Source organism: Pogoniulus pusillus, unplaced genomic scaffold, assembly GCF_015220805.1.
Source record: "Pogoniulus pusillus isolate bPogPus1 unplaced genomic scaffold, bPogPus1.pri scaffold_72_arrow_ctg1, whole genome shotgun sequence".
In the NCBI taxonomy this organism is placed as follows: domain Eukaryota; kingdom Metazoa; phylum Chordata; class Aves; order Piciformes; family Lybiidae; genus Pogoniulus; species Pogoniulus pusillus.
Window position 1 is genome coordinate 2,251 of NW_026974719.1, and position 17,415 is coordinate 19,665.

Sequence of the window (17,415 nt, forward strand, 5' to 3'; positions counted from 1 at the left end):
CTTGGAGTGGGAGTTGAGACCTGGAACTTGGAGTGGGAGTTGAGACCTGGAACTTGGAGTGGACCTCCCTGGAGTTGTCTTCTTCTCCCCCTTAAGCTCTTAGTTGAGTCTTCAACCTAGAGAAGGTCCTGGTGGACCTCCCTGGAGTTGTCTTCTCCTCCCCCTTAACCTCTTAGTTGAGTCTCCAACCTAGAGCAGATCCTGGTGGACCTCCCTGGAGCTGTTGAGCCTTGAGAACCTCCTCCATGTTCACCTCTGGTGGGTCCAGAGAAGGTCCCCATGGAGCTTGAGCTTGAAGGTTGATGGAGAACCTTCTCTCCTCCCAGCTTACCTCCTCTTCTACACCTTGGAGAAGACCTCCCCCATGGAGGAGTGGAGGATGGAGACCATCAGTGGAGAACGTTTGACCCAACAGGTCTTGGACCTCAGCTTGGACTCCATCTACTACTTCAGGATCCAAGCTAAGAACTCCAAGGGTGTAGGACCTCTCTCAGAGCCTGTCCTCTTCAGGACCATGAAAGGTTGGGTGGTGGCACCTGGAGGAGGTGATGGAGCTGGGTGGAGGAGGAGGAAGGGGGTGGAGAAGGTCTTGAGAGGGTGGAGGTGGAGGTGGAGGAGGTGTCCGGGGGGGTGGAGGGGTAGGAGGGGTTGGGGAGGGGGAGGGGGAGGTGGAGAAGGTCTCTGGCAGGTGGAGATGGAGGTGGAGATGGAGATGGAGATGGAGATGGAGATGGAGCTGAGAAGGTCTCCAGCAGGTGGAGATGGAGATGGAGATGGAGATGGAGCTGAGAAGGTCTAAATCAGATGGAGATGGAGATGGAGATGGAGATGGAGATGGAGCAGAGAAGGTCTAAATCAGGTGGAGATGGAGATGGAGATGAAGATGGAGATGGAGAAGGAGATGGAGATGGAGCTCAGAAGGTCTCCAGCAGGTGGAGATGGAGATGGAGATGGAGATGGAGATGGAGATGGAGATGGAGATGGAGATGGAGCTCAGAAGGTCTCCATCAGATGGAGATGGAGGTGGAGATGGAGATGGAGATGGAGATGGAGATGGAGCTCAGAAGGTCTCCATCAGATGGAGATGGAGATGGAGATGGAGATGGAGATGGAGAAGGAGAAGGAGAAGGAGATGGAGATGGAGATGGAGATGGAGATGGAGATGGAGATGGAGCTCAGAAGGTCTCCATCAGATGGAGATGGAGATGGAGATGGAGATGGAGCAGAGAAGGTCTCCAGCAGGTGGAGATGGAGATGGAGGTGGAGATGGAGATGGAGATGGAGATGGAGGTCAAGAAGGTCTCCATCAGGTGGAGATGGAGATGGAGATGGAGATGGAGCTGAGAAGGTCTAAATCAGATGGAGATGGAGATGGAGGTCAAGAAGGTCTCCATCAGGTGGAGATGGAGATGGAGATGGAGATGGAGATGGAGCTGAGGAGGTCTAAATTAGGTGGAGATGGAGATGGAGATGGAGATGGAGCTCAGAAGGTCTCCATCAGATGGAGATGGAGATGGAGATGGAGATGGAGATGGAGATGCAGATGGAGATGGAGATGGAGCTGAGAAGGTCTCCATCAGATGGAGATGGAGATGGAGATGGAGATGGAGATGGAGATGGAGATGGAGGTGGAGCTGAGAAGGTCTCCATCAGATGGAGATGGAGGTGGAGATGGAGATGGAGATGGAGCTGAGGAGGTCTAAATTAGGTGGAGATGGAGATGGAGATGGAGATGGAGATGGAGATGGAGATGGAGATGGAGCTGAGAAGGTCTAAATCAGGTGGAGATGGAGATGGAGGTGGAGGTCAGAAGGTCTCCACCAGGTGGAGATGGAGATGGAGATGGAGAAGGAGATGGAGATGGAGATGGAGGTCAAGAAGGTCTCCACCAGGTGGAGATGGAGATGGAGTTGGAGATGGAGATGGAGATGGAGATGGAGATCAGAAGGTCTCCATCAGATGGAGATGGAGATGGAGAAGGAGATGGAGAAGAAGATGGAGATGGAGGTCAAGAAGGTCTCCATCAGGTGGAGATGGAGATGGAGGTGGAGATGGAGATTGAGATGGAGCTGAGAAGGTCTCCACCAGGTGGAGATGGAGATGGAGATAGAGGTGGAGATGGAGATGGAGATGGAGATGGAGATGGAGCTGAGAAGGTCTCCATCAGATGGAGGTGGAGATGGAGATGGAGGTCAAGAAGGTCTCCATCAGGTGGAGATGGAGATGGAGATGGAGATGGAGATGGAGGTCAAGAAGGTCTCCATCAGGTGGAGATGGAGATGGAGATGGAGGTGGAGATGGAGCTGAGAAGGTCTCCATCAGATGGAGATGGAGAAGGAGATGGAGCTGGAGCTGAGAAGGTCTCCACCAGGTGGAGATGGAGGTGGAGATGGAGATGGACTGAGAAGGTCTCCATCAGGTGGAGATGGAGGTGGAGATGGAGATGGAGATGGAGATGGAGATGGAGATGGAGATGGAGCTGAGAAGGTCTCCACCAGGTGGAGATGGAGATGGAGATGGAGGTCAAGAAGGACTCCATCAGGTGGAGATGGAGATGGAGATGGAGATGGAGATAGAGGTGGAGATGGAGATGGAGAAGGAGATGGAGGTCAAGAAGGTCTCCATCAGGCGGAGATGGAGATGGAGGTGGAGGTCAGAAGGTCTCCATCAGATGGAGATGGAGATGGAGGTGGAGATGGAGATGGAGGTCAAGAAGGTCCCCATCAGATGGAGATGGAGATGGAGATGGAGGTCAAGAAGGTCTCCATCAGGTGGAGATGGAGATGGAGATGGAGGTCAAGAAGGTCTCCATCAGGTGGAGATGGAGATGGAGATGGAGATGGAGATGGAGATGGAGATGGAGATGGAGCTGAGAAGGTCTCCATCAGGTGGAGATGGAGCTCAGAAGGTCTCCATCAGATGGAGGTGGAGATGGAGATGGAGGTCAAGAAGGTCTCCATCAGATGGAGATGGAGATGGAGATGGAGAAGGAGATGGAGATGGAGATGGAGATGGAGATGGAGATGGAGATGGAGATGGAGATGGAGATGGAGGTCAAGAAGGTCTCCATCAGATGGAGATGGAGATGGAGATGGTGATGGAGATGGAGATAGAGATGGAGATGGAGATGGAGATGGAGCTGAGAAGGTCTCCATCAGGTGGAGATGGAGATGGAGATGGAGCTGAGAAGGTCTAAATCAAGTGGAGATGGAGATGGAGATGGAGATGGAGATGGAGATGGAGCAGAGAAGGTCTAAATCAGGTGGAGATGGAGATGGAGATGGAGATGGAGCTCAGAAGGTCTCCATCAGGTGGAGATGGAGAAGGAGATGGAGATGGAGATGGAGGTCAAGAAGGTCTCCATCAGGTGGAGATGGAGATGGAGATGGAGATGGAGAAGGAGGTCAAGAAGGTCTCCATCAGGTGGAGATGGAGATGGAGATGGAGCTCAGAAGGTCTCCACCAGGTGGAGATGGAGCTTGGAAGAGGAAGTGGAGGAGGAAGAGGAGGAAAAGGAAGAGGAAGAGGAGGAAAAGGAAGAGGAAGAGGAGGAAGTGGTCCAAAGGGTGGAGGTTGGGTACCGGTGGTGGCCTCCAGGGGTTGAGGTTGAGGGCACCTTAATGACTACTTCCTGTTCTTTGTGGCTACTTCCTGTTCTTAGTGACCACTTCCTGTTCTTAGTGACCATTTCCTGTTCATAAGGACCACTTCCTCTTCGTAATGAGCATTTCCTGTCCCTCAATGACCATTTCCTGTCCTTAAATGGTCATTTCCTGACCCTTAATGACCATTTCCTGTCCTTAAATGGTCATTTCCTGTCCCTTAGTGACCACTTCCTGCCCTTTTAATGACCACTTCCTGCCCCCTAATGACCACTTCCTACCCTTAACAACCACTTCCTGCCCCCTTAACAACCACTTCCTGCCCCTTAATAACCACTTCCAGCTCTTAACGACCATTTCCTACCTTTAATGATCACTTCCTGCCCCTTAATGACCACTTCCAGTCCTTATTGACCACTTCCTGCTCCTTAATGGCCACTTCCTGCCCCCTAATGACCACTTCCTGCCCTTAACGTCCACTTCCTGCCCCTTTAATGTCCACTTCCTACCTCTAATGACCACTTCCTACCCTTAATTGATCATTTCCTGCCCCTTATGACCACTTCCTACCCCTTAACAACCACTTCCAGTGCTTAATGACCATTTCCTACCCTTACCGACCACTTCCTGCCCCCTTAACATCCACTTCCTACCCCTAATGACCACTTCCTGCCCCCTTAATGTCCACTTCCTCCCCTTAATAACCACTTCCAGCTCTTAATGACCATTTCCTACCTTTAACGATCACTTCCTGCCCCTTAATGTCCACTTCCTGCTCCCTTAACAACCACTTCCTGCCCCTAATGACCACTTCCTGCCCCCTAATGACCACTTCCTACCCTTACGACCACTTCCTGCCTCTAACAATCACTTCCTGCCCCTTAACAACCACTTCCAGCTCTTAATGACCATTTCCTACCTTTAACGATCACTTCCTGCCCCTTAATGTCCACTTCCTGCTCCTTTATGACCACTTCCTGCCCCTTAACAACCACTTCCTGCCCTTAATGTCCACTTCCTGCTCCTTTATGACCACTTCCTGCCCCCTTAACAACCACTTCCTCCCTTTAATAACCACTTCCAGCTCTTAATGACCACTTCCTACCCTTAACGACCACTTCCTGCCCCCTTAACGTCCACTTCCTACCCCTAATGACCACTTCCTGCCCTTAACAACCACTTCCTCCCTTTAATAACCACTTCCAGCTCTTAATGACCACTTCCTGCTCCTTAATGACCACTTCCTGCCCCCTTAACGTCCACTTCCTCCCCTTAATAACCACTTCCAGCCCTTAGCAACCACTTCCAGCTCTTAATGACCACTTCCTACCCCTAATGACCACTTCCTGCCCCCTTAACAACCACTTCCTCCCCTTAATAACCACTTCCAGCTCTTAATGACCACTTCCAGCTCTTAATGACCACTTCCTGCTCCTTAATGACCACTTCCTGCCCCCTTATGTCCACTTCCTACCCTTAACGACCACTTCCTGCCCCCTTAACAACCACTTCCTCCCCTTAATAACCACTTCCAGCTCTTAATGACCACTTCCAGCTCTTAATGACCACTTCCTACCCTTAACGACCACTTCCTGCCCCCTTAACGTCCACTTCCTACCCCTAATGACCACTTCCTGCCCCCTAACGACCACTTCCTGCCCCCTTAACAACCATTTCCTACCTTTAACGATCACTTCCTGCCCCTTAATGACCACTTCCAGCTCTTAACGACCACTTCCTGCCCCCTTAACGTCCACTTCCTACCCTTAACAACCACTTCCTGCCCCTAATGACCACTTCCTGCCCCCTTAACAACCATTTCCTACCTTTAACGATCACTTCCTGCCCTTAGCAACCACTTCCAGCTCTTAACAACCACTTCCTACCCCCTTAACGACCACTTCCTTCCTTTCCCAACCACTTCCTCCCCACTTCCCAACCACTTCCTCCCCCCTTCCCAACCCCTTCCTCCCCTTCTAGACCCCACCCAACCCTCCTTAGATGCCCTCACCCGAAGGTCTCTTCCCCTCCCACCCCTCTCTGCTCCTCTTCCTCCTCCCAGCCGAGCCCCAAACCATTTCCTCTTCCACTTCCACTTCCTCTTCCTCTCAACCAGGAAGTAGCCCTCTCCCAGATGGCTTCCCCTAACCCTTCCCTGTCTCTTCCTCTTCCAGGGGACCACCCTGACAAGATGCCCAACGACCAAGGTAGGTCCTCAGGGGTGGCCTCCACCTCCAGCAGCTACGACCTAGAACCTGGTTCTAGGTTCTCCTACTCCAAGAGGTTCTTCCAGGTGGAAGTGGTCCTGGAAGTGGAAGTTGGGGGGGGGAGGAAGAGGAAGAGGAAGAGAACTCGAGGGGGAGGAGGTCCACCAGAAGGTGACCTAGAACCTGAGGTGGAGGAGGTCCACCAGGAGCTGGTCTAGAGCTGGATGAGGTCCACCAGAAGCTGACCTAGAACCTGAGGTGGAGGAGGTCCACCAGAAGGTGACCTAGAACCTGAGGTGGAGGAGGTCCACCAGAAGCTGACCTAGAACTTGAGGTGGAGGAGGTCCACCAGGAGGTGACCTAGAACCTGAGGTGGAGGAGGTCCACCAGAAGGTGACCTAGAACCTGAGGTGGAGGAGGTCGACCAGGAGCTGACCTAGAACCTGAGGTGGAGGAGGTCCACCAGGAGCTGGTCTAGAGCTGGATGAGGTCCACCAGAAGCTGACCTAGAACCTCAAGTGGAGGAGGTACACCAGAAGGTGATCTAGAACCTGAGGTGGAGGAGGTCCACCAGAAGCTGACCTAGAACTTGAGGTGGAGGAGGTCCACCAGAAGCTGACCTAGAACCTGAGGTGGAGGAGGTCCACCAAAAGGTGACCTAGAACCTGAGGTGGAGGAGGTCCACCAGAAGGTGACCTAGAACCTGAGGTGGAGGAGGTCCACCAGAAGGTGACCTAGAACTTGAGGTGGAGGAGGTCCACCAGAAGCTGACCTAGAACTTGAGGTGGATGAGGTCCACCAGAAGGTGACCTAGAACCTGAGGTGGAGGAGGTCCACCAGAAGGTGACCTAGAACCTGAGGTGGAGGAGGTGCACCAGAAGGTGACCTAGAACCTGAGGTGGAGGAGGTCCACCAGAAGCTGACCTAGAACTTGAGGTGGAGAAGGTCCTGCAGAAGGTGACCTAGAACCTGAGGTGGAGGAGGTCCACCAGAAGGTGACCTAGAACCTGAGGTGGAGGAGGTCCACCAGGAGCTGACCTAGAACTTGAGGTGGAGGAGGTCCACCAGAAGGTGACCTAGAACCTGAGGTGGAGGAGGTCTACCAGAAGGTGACCTAGAACCTGAGGTGGAGGAGGTCCACCAGAAGCTGACCTAGAACCTGAGGTGGAGGAGGTCCACCAGAAGGTGACCTAGAACCTGAGGTGGAGGAGGTCCACCAGAAGGTGACCTAGAACTTGAGGTGGAGGAGGTCCACCAGAAGCTGACCTAGAACTTGAGGTGGAGGAGGTCCACCAGAAGCTGACCTAGAACCTGAGGTGGAGGAGGTCCACCAGAAGGTGACCTAGAACCTGAGGTGGAGGAAGTCCACCAGAAGGTGACCTAGAACCTGAGGTGGAGGAGGTCCACCAGAAGCTGACCTAGAACCTGAGGTGGAGGAGGTCCACCAGAAGGTGACCTAGAACCTGAGGTGGAGGAGGTCCACCAGAAGGTGACCTAGAACTTGAGGTGGAGGAGGTCCACCAGAAGGTGACCTAGAACCTGAGGTGGAGGAGGTCCACCAGGAGGTGACCTAGAACCTGAGGTGGAGGAGGTCCACCAGAAGGTGACCTTGAACCTGAGGTGGAGGAGGTCCACCAGAAGGTGATCTAGAACCTGAGGTGGAAGCCTCCTTAGATAGCAACATGGAGGTTGGGGTGGGTTGGAGGTTGTCCACCTGAGGAGGTCCACCTGAGGAGGTCCACCTGAGGAGGTCCACCTGAGGAGGTCCACCTGAGGTTCTCCAGTCCAAGGGTGGACCTCTGAGGTGGGTTCTGGTTCTAGGTCGTCATGGAGATGGTTCCTACTGGGCAGTGGACACCAATGTGGGGGACAGGAGCAGCTTGAACGGTGAGGAGAAGACCTCCCATGGAGGTCCAACTATGGAGGTCCACCTAAGGAGGTCCAAATGTGGAGGTCCAACCATGGAGGTCCAACTAAGGAGGTCCAACCATGGAGGTCCAACCATGGAGGTCCAACTAAGGAGGTCCAACTATGGAGGTCCAACCATGGAGGTCCAACTATGGAGGTCCAACTATGGAGGTCCAACCATGGAGGTCCAACTAAGGAGGTCCAACCATGGAGGTCCAACCATGGAGGTCCAACTATGGAGGTCCAACCATGGAGGACCAACTATGGAGGTCCAACCATGGAGGTCCAACCATGGAGGTCCAACCATGGAGGTCCAACTATGGAGGTCCAACCATGGAGGTCCAACCATGGAGGTCCACCTAAGGAGGTCCAACTATGGAGGTCCAACTAAGGAGGTCCAACCATGGAGGTCCAACCATGGAGGTCCAACCATGGAGGTCCAACTAAGGAGGTCCAACCATGGAGGTCCACCTAAGGAGGTCCAACTATGGAGGTCCAACTAAGGAGGTCCAACCATGGAGGTCCAACCATGGAGGTCCAACCATGGAGGTCCAACTAAGGAGGTCCAACCATGGAGGTCCACCTAAGGAGGTCCAACCATGGAGGTCCAACCATGGAGGTCCAACCATGGAGGTTCAACCATGGAGGTCCAACCATGGAGGTCCACCTAAGGAGGTCCAACCATGGAGGTCCAACTATGGAGGTCCAACCATGGAGGTCCAACCATGGAGGTCCAACCATGGAGGTCCAACTATGGAGGTCCACCTAAGGAGGTCCAACCATGGAGGTCCAACCATGGAGGTTCAACCATGGAGGTCCAACTATGGAGGTCCAACCATGGAGGTCCAACTAAGGAGGTCCAACCATGGAGGTCCAACTAAGGAGGTCCAACCATGGAGGACCAACTATGGAGATCCAACCATGGAGGTCCAACCATGGAGGTCCAACTATGGAGGTCCAACCATGGAGGTCCAACTAAGGAGGTCCAACCATGGAGGACCAACTATGGAGATCCAACCATGGAGGTCCAACCATGGAGGTCCAACCATGGAGGTCCAATCATGGAGGTCCAACCATGGAGGTCCAACTATGGAGGACCAACTAAGGAGGTCCAACCATGGAGGTCCAACTATGGAGGTCCAACCATGGAGGTCCAACTATGGAGGTCCAACCATGGATGTCCAACTATGGAGGTCCAACCATGGAGGTCCAACTATGGAGGTCCAACTATGGAGGTCCAACCATGGAGGTCCACCTAAGGAGGTCCAACCATGGAGGTCCAACCATGGAGGTCCAACTAAGGAGGTCCAACCATGGAGGTCCAACTATGGAGGTCCAACTAAGGAGGTCCAACCATGGAGGTCCAATCATGGAGGTCCAACTATGGAGGTCCAACCATGGAGGTCCAACTATGGAGGTCCAACTAAGGAGGTCCAACCATGGAGGTCCACCTAAGGAGGTCCAACTATGGAGGTCCACCCATGGAGGTCCAACCATGGAGGTCCACCTAAGGAGGTCCAACCATGGAGGTCCAACCATGGAGGTTCAACCATGGAGGTCCAACTATGGAGGTCCAACCATGGAGGTCCAACCATGGAGGTTCAACCATGGAGGTCCACCTAAGGAGGTCCAACCATGGAGGTCCACCTAAGGAGGTCCAACTATGGAGGTCCAACCATGGAGGTTCAACCATGGAGGTCCAACCATGGAGGTCCAACCATGGAGGTCCAACTATGGAGGTCCAACCATGGAGGTCCAACTAAGGAGGTCCAACTATGGAGGTCCATCCATGGAGGTCCAACCATGGAGGTCCACCTAAGGAGGTCCAACCATGGAGGTCCAACTAAGGAGGTCCAACCATGGAGGTCCAACTATGGAGGTCCAACCATGGAGGTCCAACCATGGAGGTCCACCTAAGGTTCTCCACTCAACCTCCTCCACTCAACCTCCACTCAACCTCTACTCAACCTTCTCCACTCAACCTCCTCCACTCAATGTCCTCCACTCAACCTTCACTCAACCTTCACTCAACCTTCTCCACTCAACCTTCTCCACTCAACCTCTTCCATTCAACCTCCTCCACTCAACCTCTACTCAACCTTCTCCACTCAACCTCCTCCACTCAACCTCCACTCAATCTCTTCCACTCAACCTCCACTCAACCTTCTCCACTCAATGTCCTCCACTCAACCTTCACTCAACCTTCTCCACTCAACTTCCTCCACTCAACCTTCTCCCCTCAACCTCCTCCACTCAACCTCCTCTACTCAACCTCTACTCAACCTTCTCCACTCAACCTTCACTCAACCTCCTCCACTCAACCTCCACTCAACCTCTACTCAACCTCTACTCAACCTCCTCCACTCAACCTCCACTCAACCTCCTCCACTCAACCTCCACTCAACCTCTACTCAACCTCTACTCAACCTTCTCCACTCAACCTCCACTCAACCTCCTCCACTCAACCTCCACTCAACCTCTACTCAACCTCTACTCAACCTTCTCCACTCAACCTTCTCCACTCAATCTCCTCTACTCAACCTCTACTCAACCTCTACTCAACCTCTACTCAACCTTCTCCACTCAACCTTCTCCACTCAACCTCCTCTACTCAACCTCTACTCAACCTCTACTCAACCTCCTCCACTCAACCTCCACTCAACCTCCTCCACTCAACCTCCACTCAAGCTCTACTCAACCTCTACTCAACCTCTACTCAACCTTCTCCACTCAACCTTCTCCACTCAACCTCTATTCAACCTCTACTCAGCCTTCTCCACTCAACCTCTACTCAACCTCTACTCAACCTCTACTCAGCCTTCTCCACTCAACCTCCTCCACTCAACCTTCTCCACTCAATCTCTACTCAACCTCTACTCAGCCTTCTCCACTCAACCTCTACTCAACCTCTACTCAACCTCTACTCAACCTCCTCCACTCAACCTCCTCCACTCAATCTTCTCCCCTCAACCTCCTCCACTCAACCTCCTCCACTCAACCCCCACTCAACCTCCTCCACTCAATCTCCTCCACTCAACCTCCTCCACTCAACCTTCTCCACTCAACCTCCACTCAACCTCTACTCAACCTCTACTCAACGTCCTCCACTCAACCTCCACTCAACCTCCACTCAACCTCCTCCACTCAACCTCCTCCACTCAATGTCCTCCACTCAACCTCCTCCACTCAACCTCCTCCACTCAATCTCCACTCAACCTCCTCCACTCAATGTCCTCCACTCAACCTTCTCCACTCAACCTTCACTCAACCTCCTCCACTCAACCTTTACTCAACCTCCTCCACTCAACCTCCACTCAACCTCTACTCAACCTCTACTCAACCTCCTCCACTCAACCTCCACTCAACCTCCTCCACTCAACCTTCTTCACTCAACCTCCTCCACTCAACCTTCTCCACTTAATGTCCTCCACTCAACCTCCTCCACTCAACCTCCACTCAACCTTCTCCACTCAACCTTCTCCACTCAACCTCCACTCAACCTTCTCCACTCAGCCTCCTCCACTCAATGTCCTCAACTCAACCTCCTCCCCTCAACCTTCTCCACTCAACCTCCACTCAACCTCTACTCAACCTCTACTCAACCTCCTCCACTCAACCCCCACTCAACCTCCTCCACTCAACCTCCACTCAACCTCTACTCAACCTTCTCCACTCAACCTTCACTCAACCTCCTCCACTCAACCTTCTCCACTCAACCTCCTCCACTCAACCTCCACTCAATCTCTTCCACTCAACCTCCACTCAACCTTCTCCACTCAATGTCCTCCACTCAACCTCCTCCACTTAATGTCCTCCACTCAACCTTCTCCACTCAACCTCCACTCAACCTCCTCCACTCAATGTCCTCCACTCAACCTCCTCCACTTAATGTCCTCCACTCAACCTTCTCCACTCAACCTCTTCCACTCAACCTCCACTCAACCTCCTCCCCTCAACCTCCTCCACTCAACCTCCACTCAACCTCTACTCAACCTCTACTCAACCTCCTCCACTCAACCCCCACTCAACCCCCACTCAACCTCCACTCAACCTCCTCCACTCAACCCTCCACTCAACCCCCACTCAACCTCCTCCCCTCAACCCAACCTTCCTCTCCTTCCAGAGCCTCCCATTGGCCAGATGCATCCTCCCCACGGGGACCTCCACCCTCAGAAGACCTCCAACCTCCTCCTCATCCTGGTGCTCACCCTTGGCCTCCTCACCCTGCTGCTGGTGGTGGTGGTGGCCACCATCTGCACTCGAAGGGCTTCAGCCCAGCAGAAGAAGTAGGTGGACCTGGGGGGGGGTCAGGGTGGGAAGGGTGGAAGAGGTCCTCAAGGGGAGAAGGTCCAAGTTGGAGGCCACCACTTGAGGTCCATCCCTGAGTTCTGGAGCTCAGGACCACAGCTGAAGAGCTTTGGAGGTCCTCCAAGACCTTGGAAGGTCCTCCAAGGCCATTGAAGGTCCTCCAAGACCTTTTGAGGTCCTCCAAGACCATTGAAGGTCCTCCAAGACCATTGAAGGTCCTCCAAGACCTTTGAAGGTCCTCCAAGGGCTTTGAAGGTCCTCCAAGGCCATTGAAGGTCCTCCAAGGCCTTTGAAGGTCCTCCAAGACCATTGAAGGTCCTCCAAGACCTTTGAAGGTCCTCCAAGACCTTTTGAGGTCCTCCAAGACCATTGAAGGTCCTCCAAGGCCTTTGAAGGTCCTCCAAGGGCTTTGAAGGTCCTCCAAGGGCTTTGAAGGTCCTCCAAGGCCTTTGAAGGTCCTCCAAGGGCTTTGAAGGTCCTCCAAGGGCTTTGAAGGTCCTCCAAGGTCTTTGAAGGTCCTCCAAGGCCTTTGAAGGTCCTCCAAGGTCTTTGAAGGTCCTCCAAGGCCATTGAAGGTCCTCCAAGGCCACCATGGACCTGAGGAGGTCCTCAAGGAGGTGGAGATGGATCCAGAAGCTCCTGGTGGCCACCAAGGATGGGCCCAAAGGGTTGAGGAGGTCCACATGGACCAACTGAAGGTGGTGGAGATGCCACCATGGACCTGAGGAGGTCCTCAAGGAGGTTGAGATGGGTCAAGGAGCTCCTGGTGGCCACCAAGGATGGGCCCAAAGGGTTGAGGAGGTCCTCATGGACCAACTGAAGGTGGTGGAGATGCCACCATGGACCTGAGGAGGTCCTCAAGGAGGTGGAGATGGATCCAGAAGCTTCTGGTGGCCACCAAGGATGGGCTCAAAGGGTTGAGGAGGTCCACATGGACCAGGAGGAAGGTGGTGGAGATGCCACCATGGACCAGAGGAGGTCCTCAAGGAGGTTGAGATGGGTCAAGGAGCTCCTGGTGGCCACCAAGGATGGGCCCAAAGGGTTGAGGAGGTCCACATGGACCAACTGAAGGTGGTGGAGATGCCACCATGGACCTGAGGAGGTCCTCAAGGAGGTGGAAGTGGATCCAGAAGCTTCTGGTGGCCACCAAGGATGGGCCCAAAGGGTTGAGGAGGTCCACATGGACCAGGAGGAAGGTGGTGGAGATGCCACCATGGACCAGAGGAGGTCCTCAAGGAGGTTGAGATGGGTCAAGGAGCTCCTGGTGGCCACCAAGGATGGGCCCAAAGGGTTGAGGAGGTCCTCATGGACCAAGGGAAGGTGGTGGAGATGCCACCATGGACCTGAGGAGGTCCTCAAGGAGGTTGAGGTTGGTCAAGGAGCTTCTGGTGGCCACCAAGGATGGGCCCAAAGGGTTGAGGAGGTCCTCATGGACCAAGGGAAGGTGGTGGAGATGCCACCATGGACCTGAGGAGGTCCTCAAGGAGGTGGAGGTGGATCCAGAAGCTTCTGGTGGCCACCAAGGATGGGCCCAAAGGGTTGAGGAGGTCCACATGGACCAGGAGGAAGGTGGTGGAGATGCCCCCAAGGTTCTTCTCCTTGGGCCACCAGGAAGAGGAAGGGAAGTCAGAAGGACCTGAGACCTCCTGACCTTTGGATCCACCACGAGGAGATGGAGCTGAAGGCCTTGGAGAAGACCTCAGGGGGAGAAGGTCCCAGGAGGGAGTCTCCAAGAGGGCAGGAGATGACTTCAGTTGGTGGCAACCAAGGAGAAGCTCAGGTGGAGGCCACCAAGAGTGGTCCTCAAGGTGAGGAGGAGGTCCAAGGGGGGGTGGAGGTCCAAGAGGTGGAGGAGGTCCAAGGGGTGGAGGAGGTCCAAGAGGTGGTGGTGGAGGAGGTCCAAGGGGTGGAGGAGGTCCAAGGGGTGGAGGAGGTCCAAGGGTTGGAGGAGGTCCAAGGGGTGGAGGAGGTCCAAGAGGTGGAGGAGGTCCAAGAGGTGGAGGAGGTCCAAGGGGTGGAGGAGGTCCAAGAGGTGGAGGAGATCCAAGGGGTGGAGGAGGTCCAAGAGGTGGAGGAGGTCCAAGGGGTGGAGGAGGTCCAAGAGGTGGTGGTGGAGGAGGTCCAAGAGGTGGAGGAGGTCCAAGAGGTGGAGGAGGTCCAAGAGGTGGAGGAGGTCCAAGGGGTGGAAGAGGTCCAAGAGGTGGAGGAGGTCCAAGAGGTGGAGGAGGTCCAAGGGGTGGAGGAGGTCCAAGAGGTGGAGGAGGTCCAAGAGGTGGAGGAGGTCCAAGAGGTGGTGGTGGAGGAGGTCCAAGGGGTGGAGGAGGTCCAAGGGGTGGAGGAGGTCCAAGAGGTGGAGGAGGTCCAAAAGGTGGAGGAGGTCCAAGAGGTGGTGGTGGAGGAGGTCCAAGAGGTGGAGGAGGTCCAAGGGGTGGAGGAGGTCCAAGAGGTGGTGGTGGAGGAGGTCCAAGAGGTGGAGGAGGTCCAAGAGGTGGAGGAGGTCCAAGAGGTGGAGGAGGTCCAAGGGGTGGAGGAGGTCCAAGAGGTGGAGGAGGTCCAAGAGGTGGAGGAGGTCCAAGAGGTGGAGGAGGTCCAAGAGGTGGTGGTGGAGGAGGTCCAAGAGGTGGAGGAGGTCCAAGAGGTGGTGGTGGAGGAGGTCCAAGAGGTGGAGGAGGTCCAAGGGGTGGAGGAGGTCCAAGAGGTGGAGGAGGTCCAAGAGGTGGAGGAGGTCCAAGGGGTGGAGGAGGTCCAAGAGGTGGTGGTGGAGGAGGTCCAAGAGGTGGAGGAGGTCCAAGAGGTGGAGGAGGTCCAAGAGGTGGAGGAGGTCCAAGGGGTGGAGGAGGTCCAAAGGGTGGAGGAGGTCCAAGAGGTGGAGGAGGTCCAAGGGGTGGAGGAGGTCCAAGAGGTGGAGGAGGTCCAAGAGGTGGTGGTGGAGGAGGTCCAAGAGGTGGAGGAGGTCCAAGGGGTGGAGGAGGTCCAAGAGGTGGAGGAGGTCCAAGAGGTGGAGGAGGTCCAAGAGGAGGAGGAGGTCCAAGAGGTGGAGGAGGTCCAAGGGGTGGAGGAGGTCCAAGGGGTGGAGGAGGTCCAAGGGGTGGAGGAGGTCCAAGAGGTGGAGGAGGTCCAAGAGGTGGTGGTGGAGGAGGTCCAAGAGGTGGAGGAGGTCCAAGAGGTGGAGGAGGTCCAAGAGGTGGAGGAGGTCCAAGAGGTGGAGGAGGTCCAAGAGGTGGAGGAGGTCCAAGGGGTGGAGGAGGTCCAAGGGGGTGGAGGAGGTCCAAGAGGTGGAGGAGGTCCAAGAGGTGGAGGAGGTCCAAGGGGTGGAGGAGGTCCAAGAGGTGGAGGAGGTCCAAGGGGTGGAAGAGGTCCAAGAGGTGGAGGAGGTCCAAGGGGTGGAGGAGGTCCAAGAGGTGGAGGAGGTCCAAGGGGTGGTGGAGGTCCAAGAGGTGGAGGAGGTCCAAGAGGTGGAGGAGGTCCAAGGGGTGGAGGAGGTCCAAGGGGTGGAGGAGGTCCAAGAGGTGGAGGAGGTCCAAGAGGTGGAGGAGGTCCAAGGGGTGGAGGAGGTCCAAGGGGTGGAGGAGGTCCAAGAGGTGGAGGAGGTCCAAGGGGTGGAGGAGGTCCAAGAGGTGGAGGAGGTCCAAGAGGTGGAGGAGGTCCAAGGGGTGGAGGAGGTCCAAGAGGTGGAGGAGGTCCAAGAGGTGGAGGAGGTCCAAGAGGTGGAGGAGGTCCAAGAGGTGGAAGAGGTCCAAGAGGTGGAGGAGGTCCAAGGGGTGGTGGTGGAGGAGGTCCAAGAGGAGGAGGAGGTCCAAGAGGTGGAGGAGGTCCAAGGGGTGGAGGAGGTCCAAGAGGTGGTGGAGGAGGTCCAAGAGGTGGAGGAGGTCCAAGAGGAGGAGGAGGTCCAAGGGGTGGAGGAGGTCCAAGAGGTGGAGGAGGTCCAAGGGGTGGAGGAGGTCCAAGAGGTGGAGGAGGTCCAAGGGGTGGAGGAGGTCCAAGAGGTGGTGGTGGAGGAGGTCCAAGAGGTGGAGGAGGTCCAAGAGGTGGAGGAGGTCCAAGAGGTGGAGGAGGTCCAAGAGGTGGAGGAGGTCCAAGGGGTGGAGGAGGTCCAAGAGGTGGAGGAGGTCCAAGGGGTGGAGGAGGTCCAAGAGGTGGAGGAGGTCCAAGAGGTGGAGGAGGTCCAAGAGGTGGAGGAGGTCCAAGGGGTGGAGGTCCAAGAGGTGGTGGTGGAGGTCCAAGAGGTGGAGGAGGTCCAAGAGGTGGTGGAGGTCCAAGAGGTGGTGGTGGAGGAGGTCCAAGAGGTGGAGGAGGTCCAAGAGGTGGAGGAGGTCCAAGAGGTGGTGGTGGAGGAGGTCCAAGGGGTGGAGGAGGTCCAAGAGGTGGTGGTGGAGGAGGTCCAAGAGGTGGAGGAGGTCCAAGAGGTGGTGGTGGAGGAGGTCCAAGAGGTGGAGGAGGTCCAAGAGGTGGTGGTGGAGGAGGTCCAAGAGGTGGAGGAGGTCCAAGGGGTGGAGGAGGTCCAAGAGGTGGAGGAGGTCCAAGGGGTGGAGGTGGAGGTCCAAGAGGTGGAGGAGGTCCAAGGGGTGGAGGAGGTCCAAGAGGTGGAGGAGGTCCAAGGGGTGGAGGAGGTCCAAGGGGTGGAGGTGGAGGTCCAAGAGGTGGAGGAGGTCCAAGATGTTCTCCTTCTCCTCCAGCTCCTGAAGCAGAAGAAGTTGGCAGCTCCGTGGCCACCTTGGAGAGGTCTTTGGCCACCAGGAGGACCACCAGGACCAAGTTGATGATCCCCATGGAGCCTCCAGGCCCCAACCCAGGTGAGGAGAAGACCTTCTGGAGGTCCACCAGGATGAAGGTCTGGAGGAGGTCATCATCATCCTCCTCATGGTTGAGGTTCTTCAGCCTCATGGTTGAGGTTCTCCAACCATGGATGGTCCAAGGTGGAGGTGGAAGCTCTGGAGGAGGTCATCATCATCCTCCTCATCCTCATGGTTGAGGTTCTTCAGCCTCATGGTTGAGGTTCTCCAACCATGGATGGTCCAAGGTGGAGGTGGAACCTCTGGAGGAGGTCATCTTCATCATCATCATCCTCATGGTTGAGGTTCTCCAGCCTCATGGTTGAGGTTCTCCAACCATGGATGGTCCAAGGTGGAGGTGGAACCTCTGGAGGTCAACTTCAGCCTCATGGTTGAGGTTCTTCAGCCTCATGGTTGAGGTTCTCCAACCATGGATGGTCCAAGGTGGAGGTGGAACCTCTGGAGGAGGTCAACTTCATCCTCATCATCCTCATGGTTGAGGTTCTTCAGCCTCATGGTTGAGGTTCTCCAACCATGGATGGTCCAAGGTGGAGGTGGAACCTCTGGAGGAGGTCAACTTCAGCCTCATGGTTGAGGTTCTCCAACCATGGATGGTCC

The 17,415-nt window shown here is 55.3% G+C and overlaps 1 protein-coding gene across 1 annotated transcript in view; it reads left to right on the top strand.

The window, feature by feature from the left end:
• Positions 1-326: 326 nt before the first annotated feature.
• Positions 327-17,415, top strand: part of LOC135174527 (netrin receptor DCC-like) — a gene marked incomplete at its 5' end in the record, with an annotated part of 39,820 nt that continues 22,731 nt past the window's right edge. Inside the window, 6 exons of the mRNA XM_064141802.1 lie at positions 327-521; positions 5,777-5,809; positions 7,631-7,696; positions 11,841-12,003; positions 13,637-13,833; positions 16,702-16,818. Of these exons, the coding sequence (XP_063997872.1) occupies positions 327-521; positions 5,777-5,809; positions 7,631-7,696; positions 11,841-12,003; positions 13,637-13,833; positions 16,702-16,818 (771 nt within the window). The remainder of the gene's footprint in view (positions 522-5,776; positions 5,810-7,630; positions 7,697-11,840; positions 12,004-13,636; positions 13,834-16,701; positions 16,819-17,415) is intronic.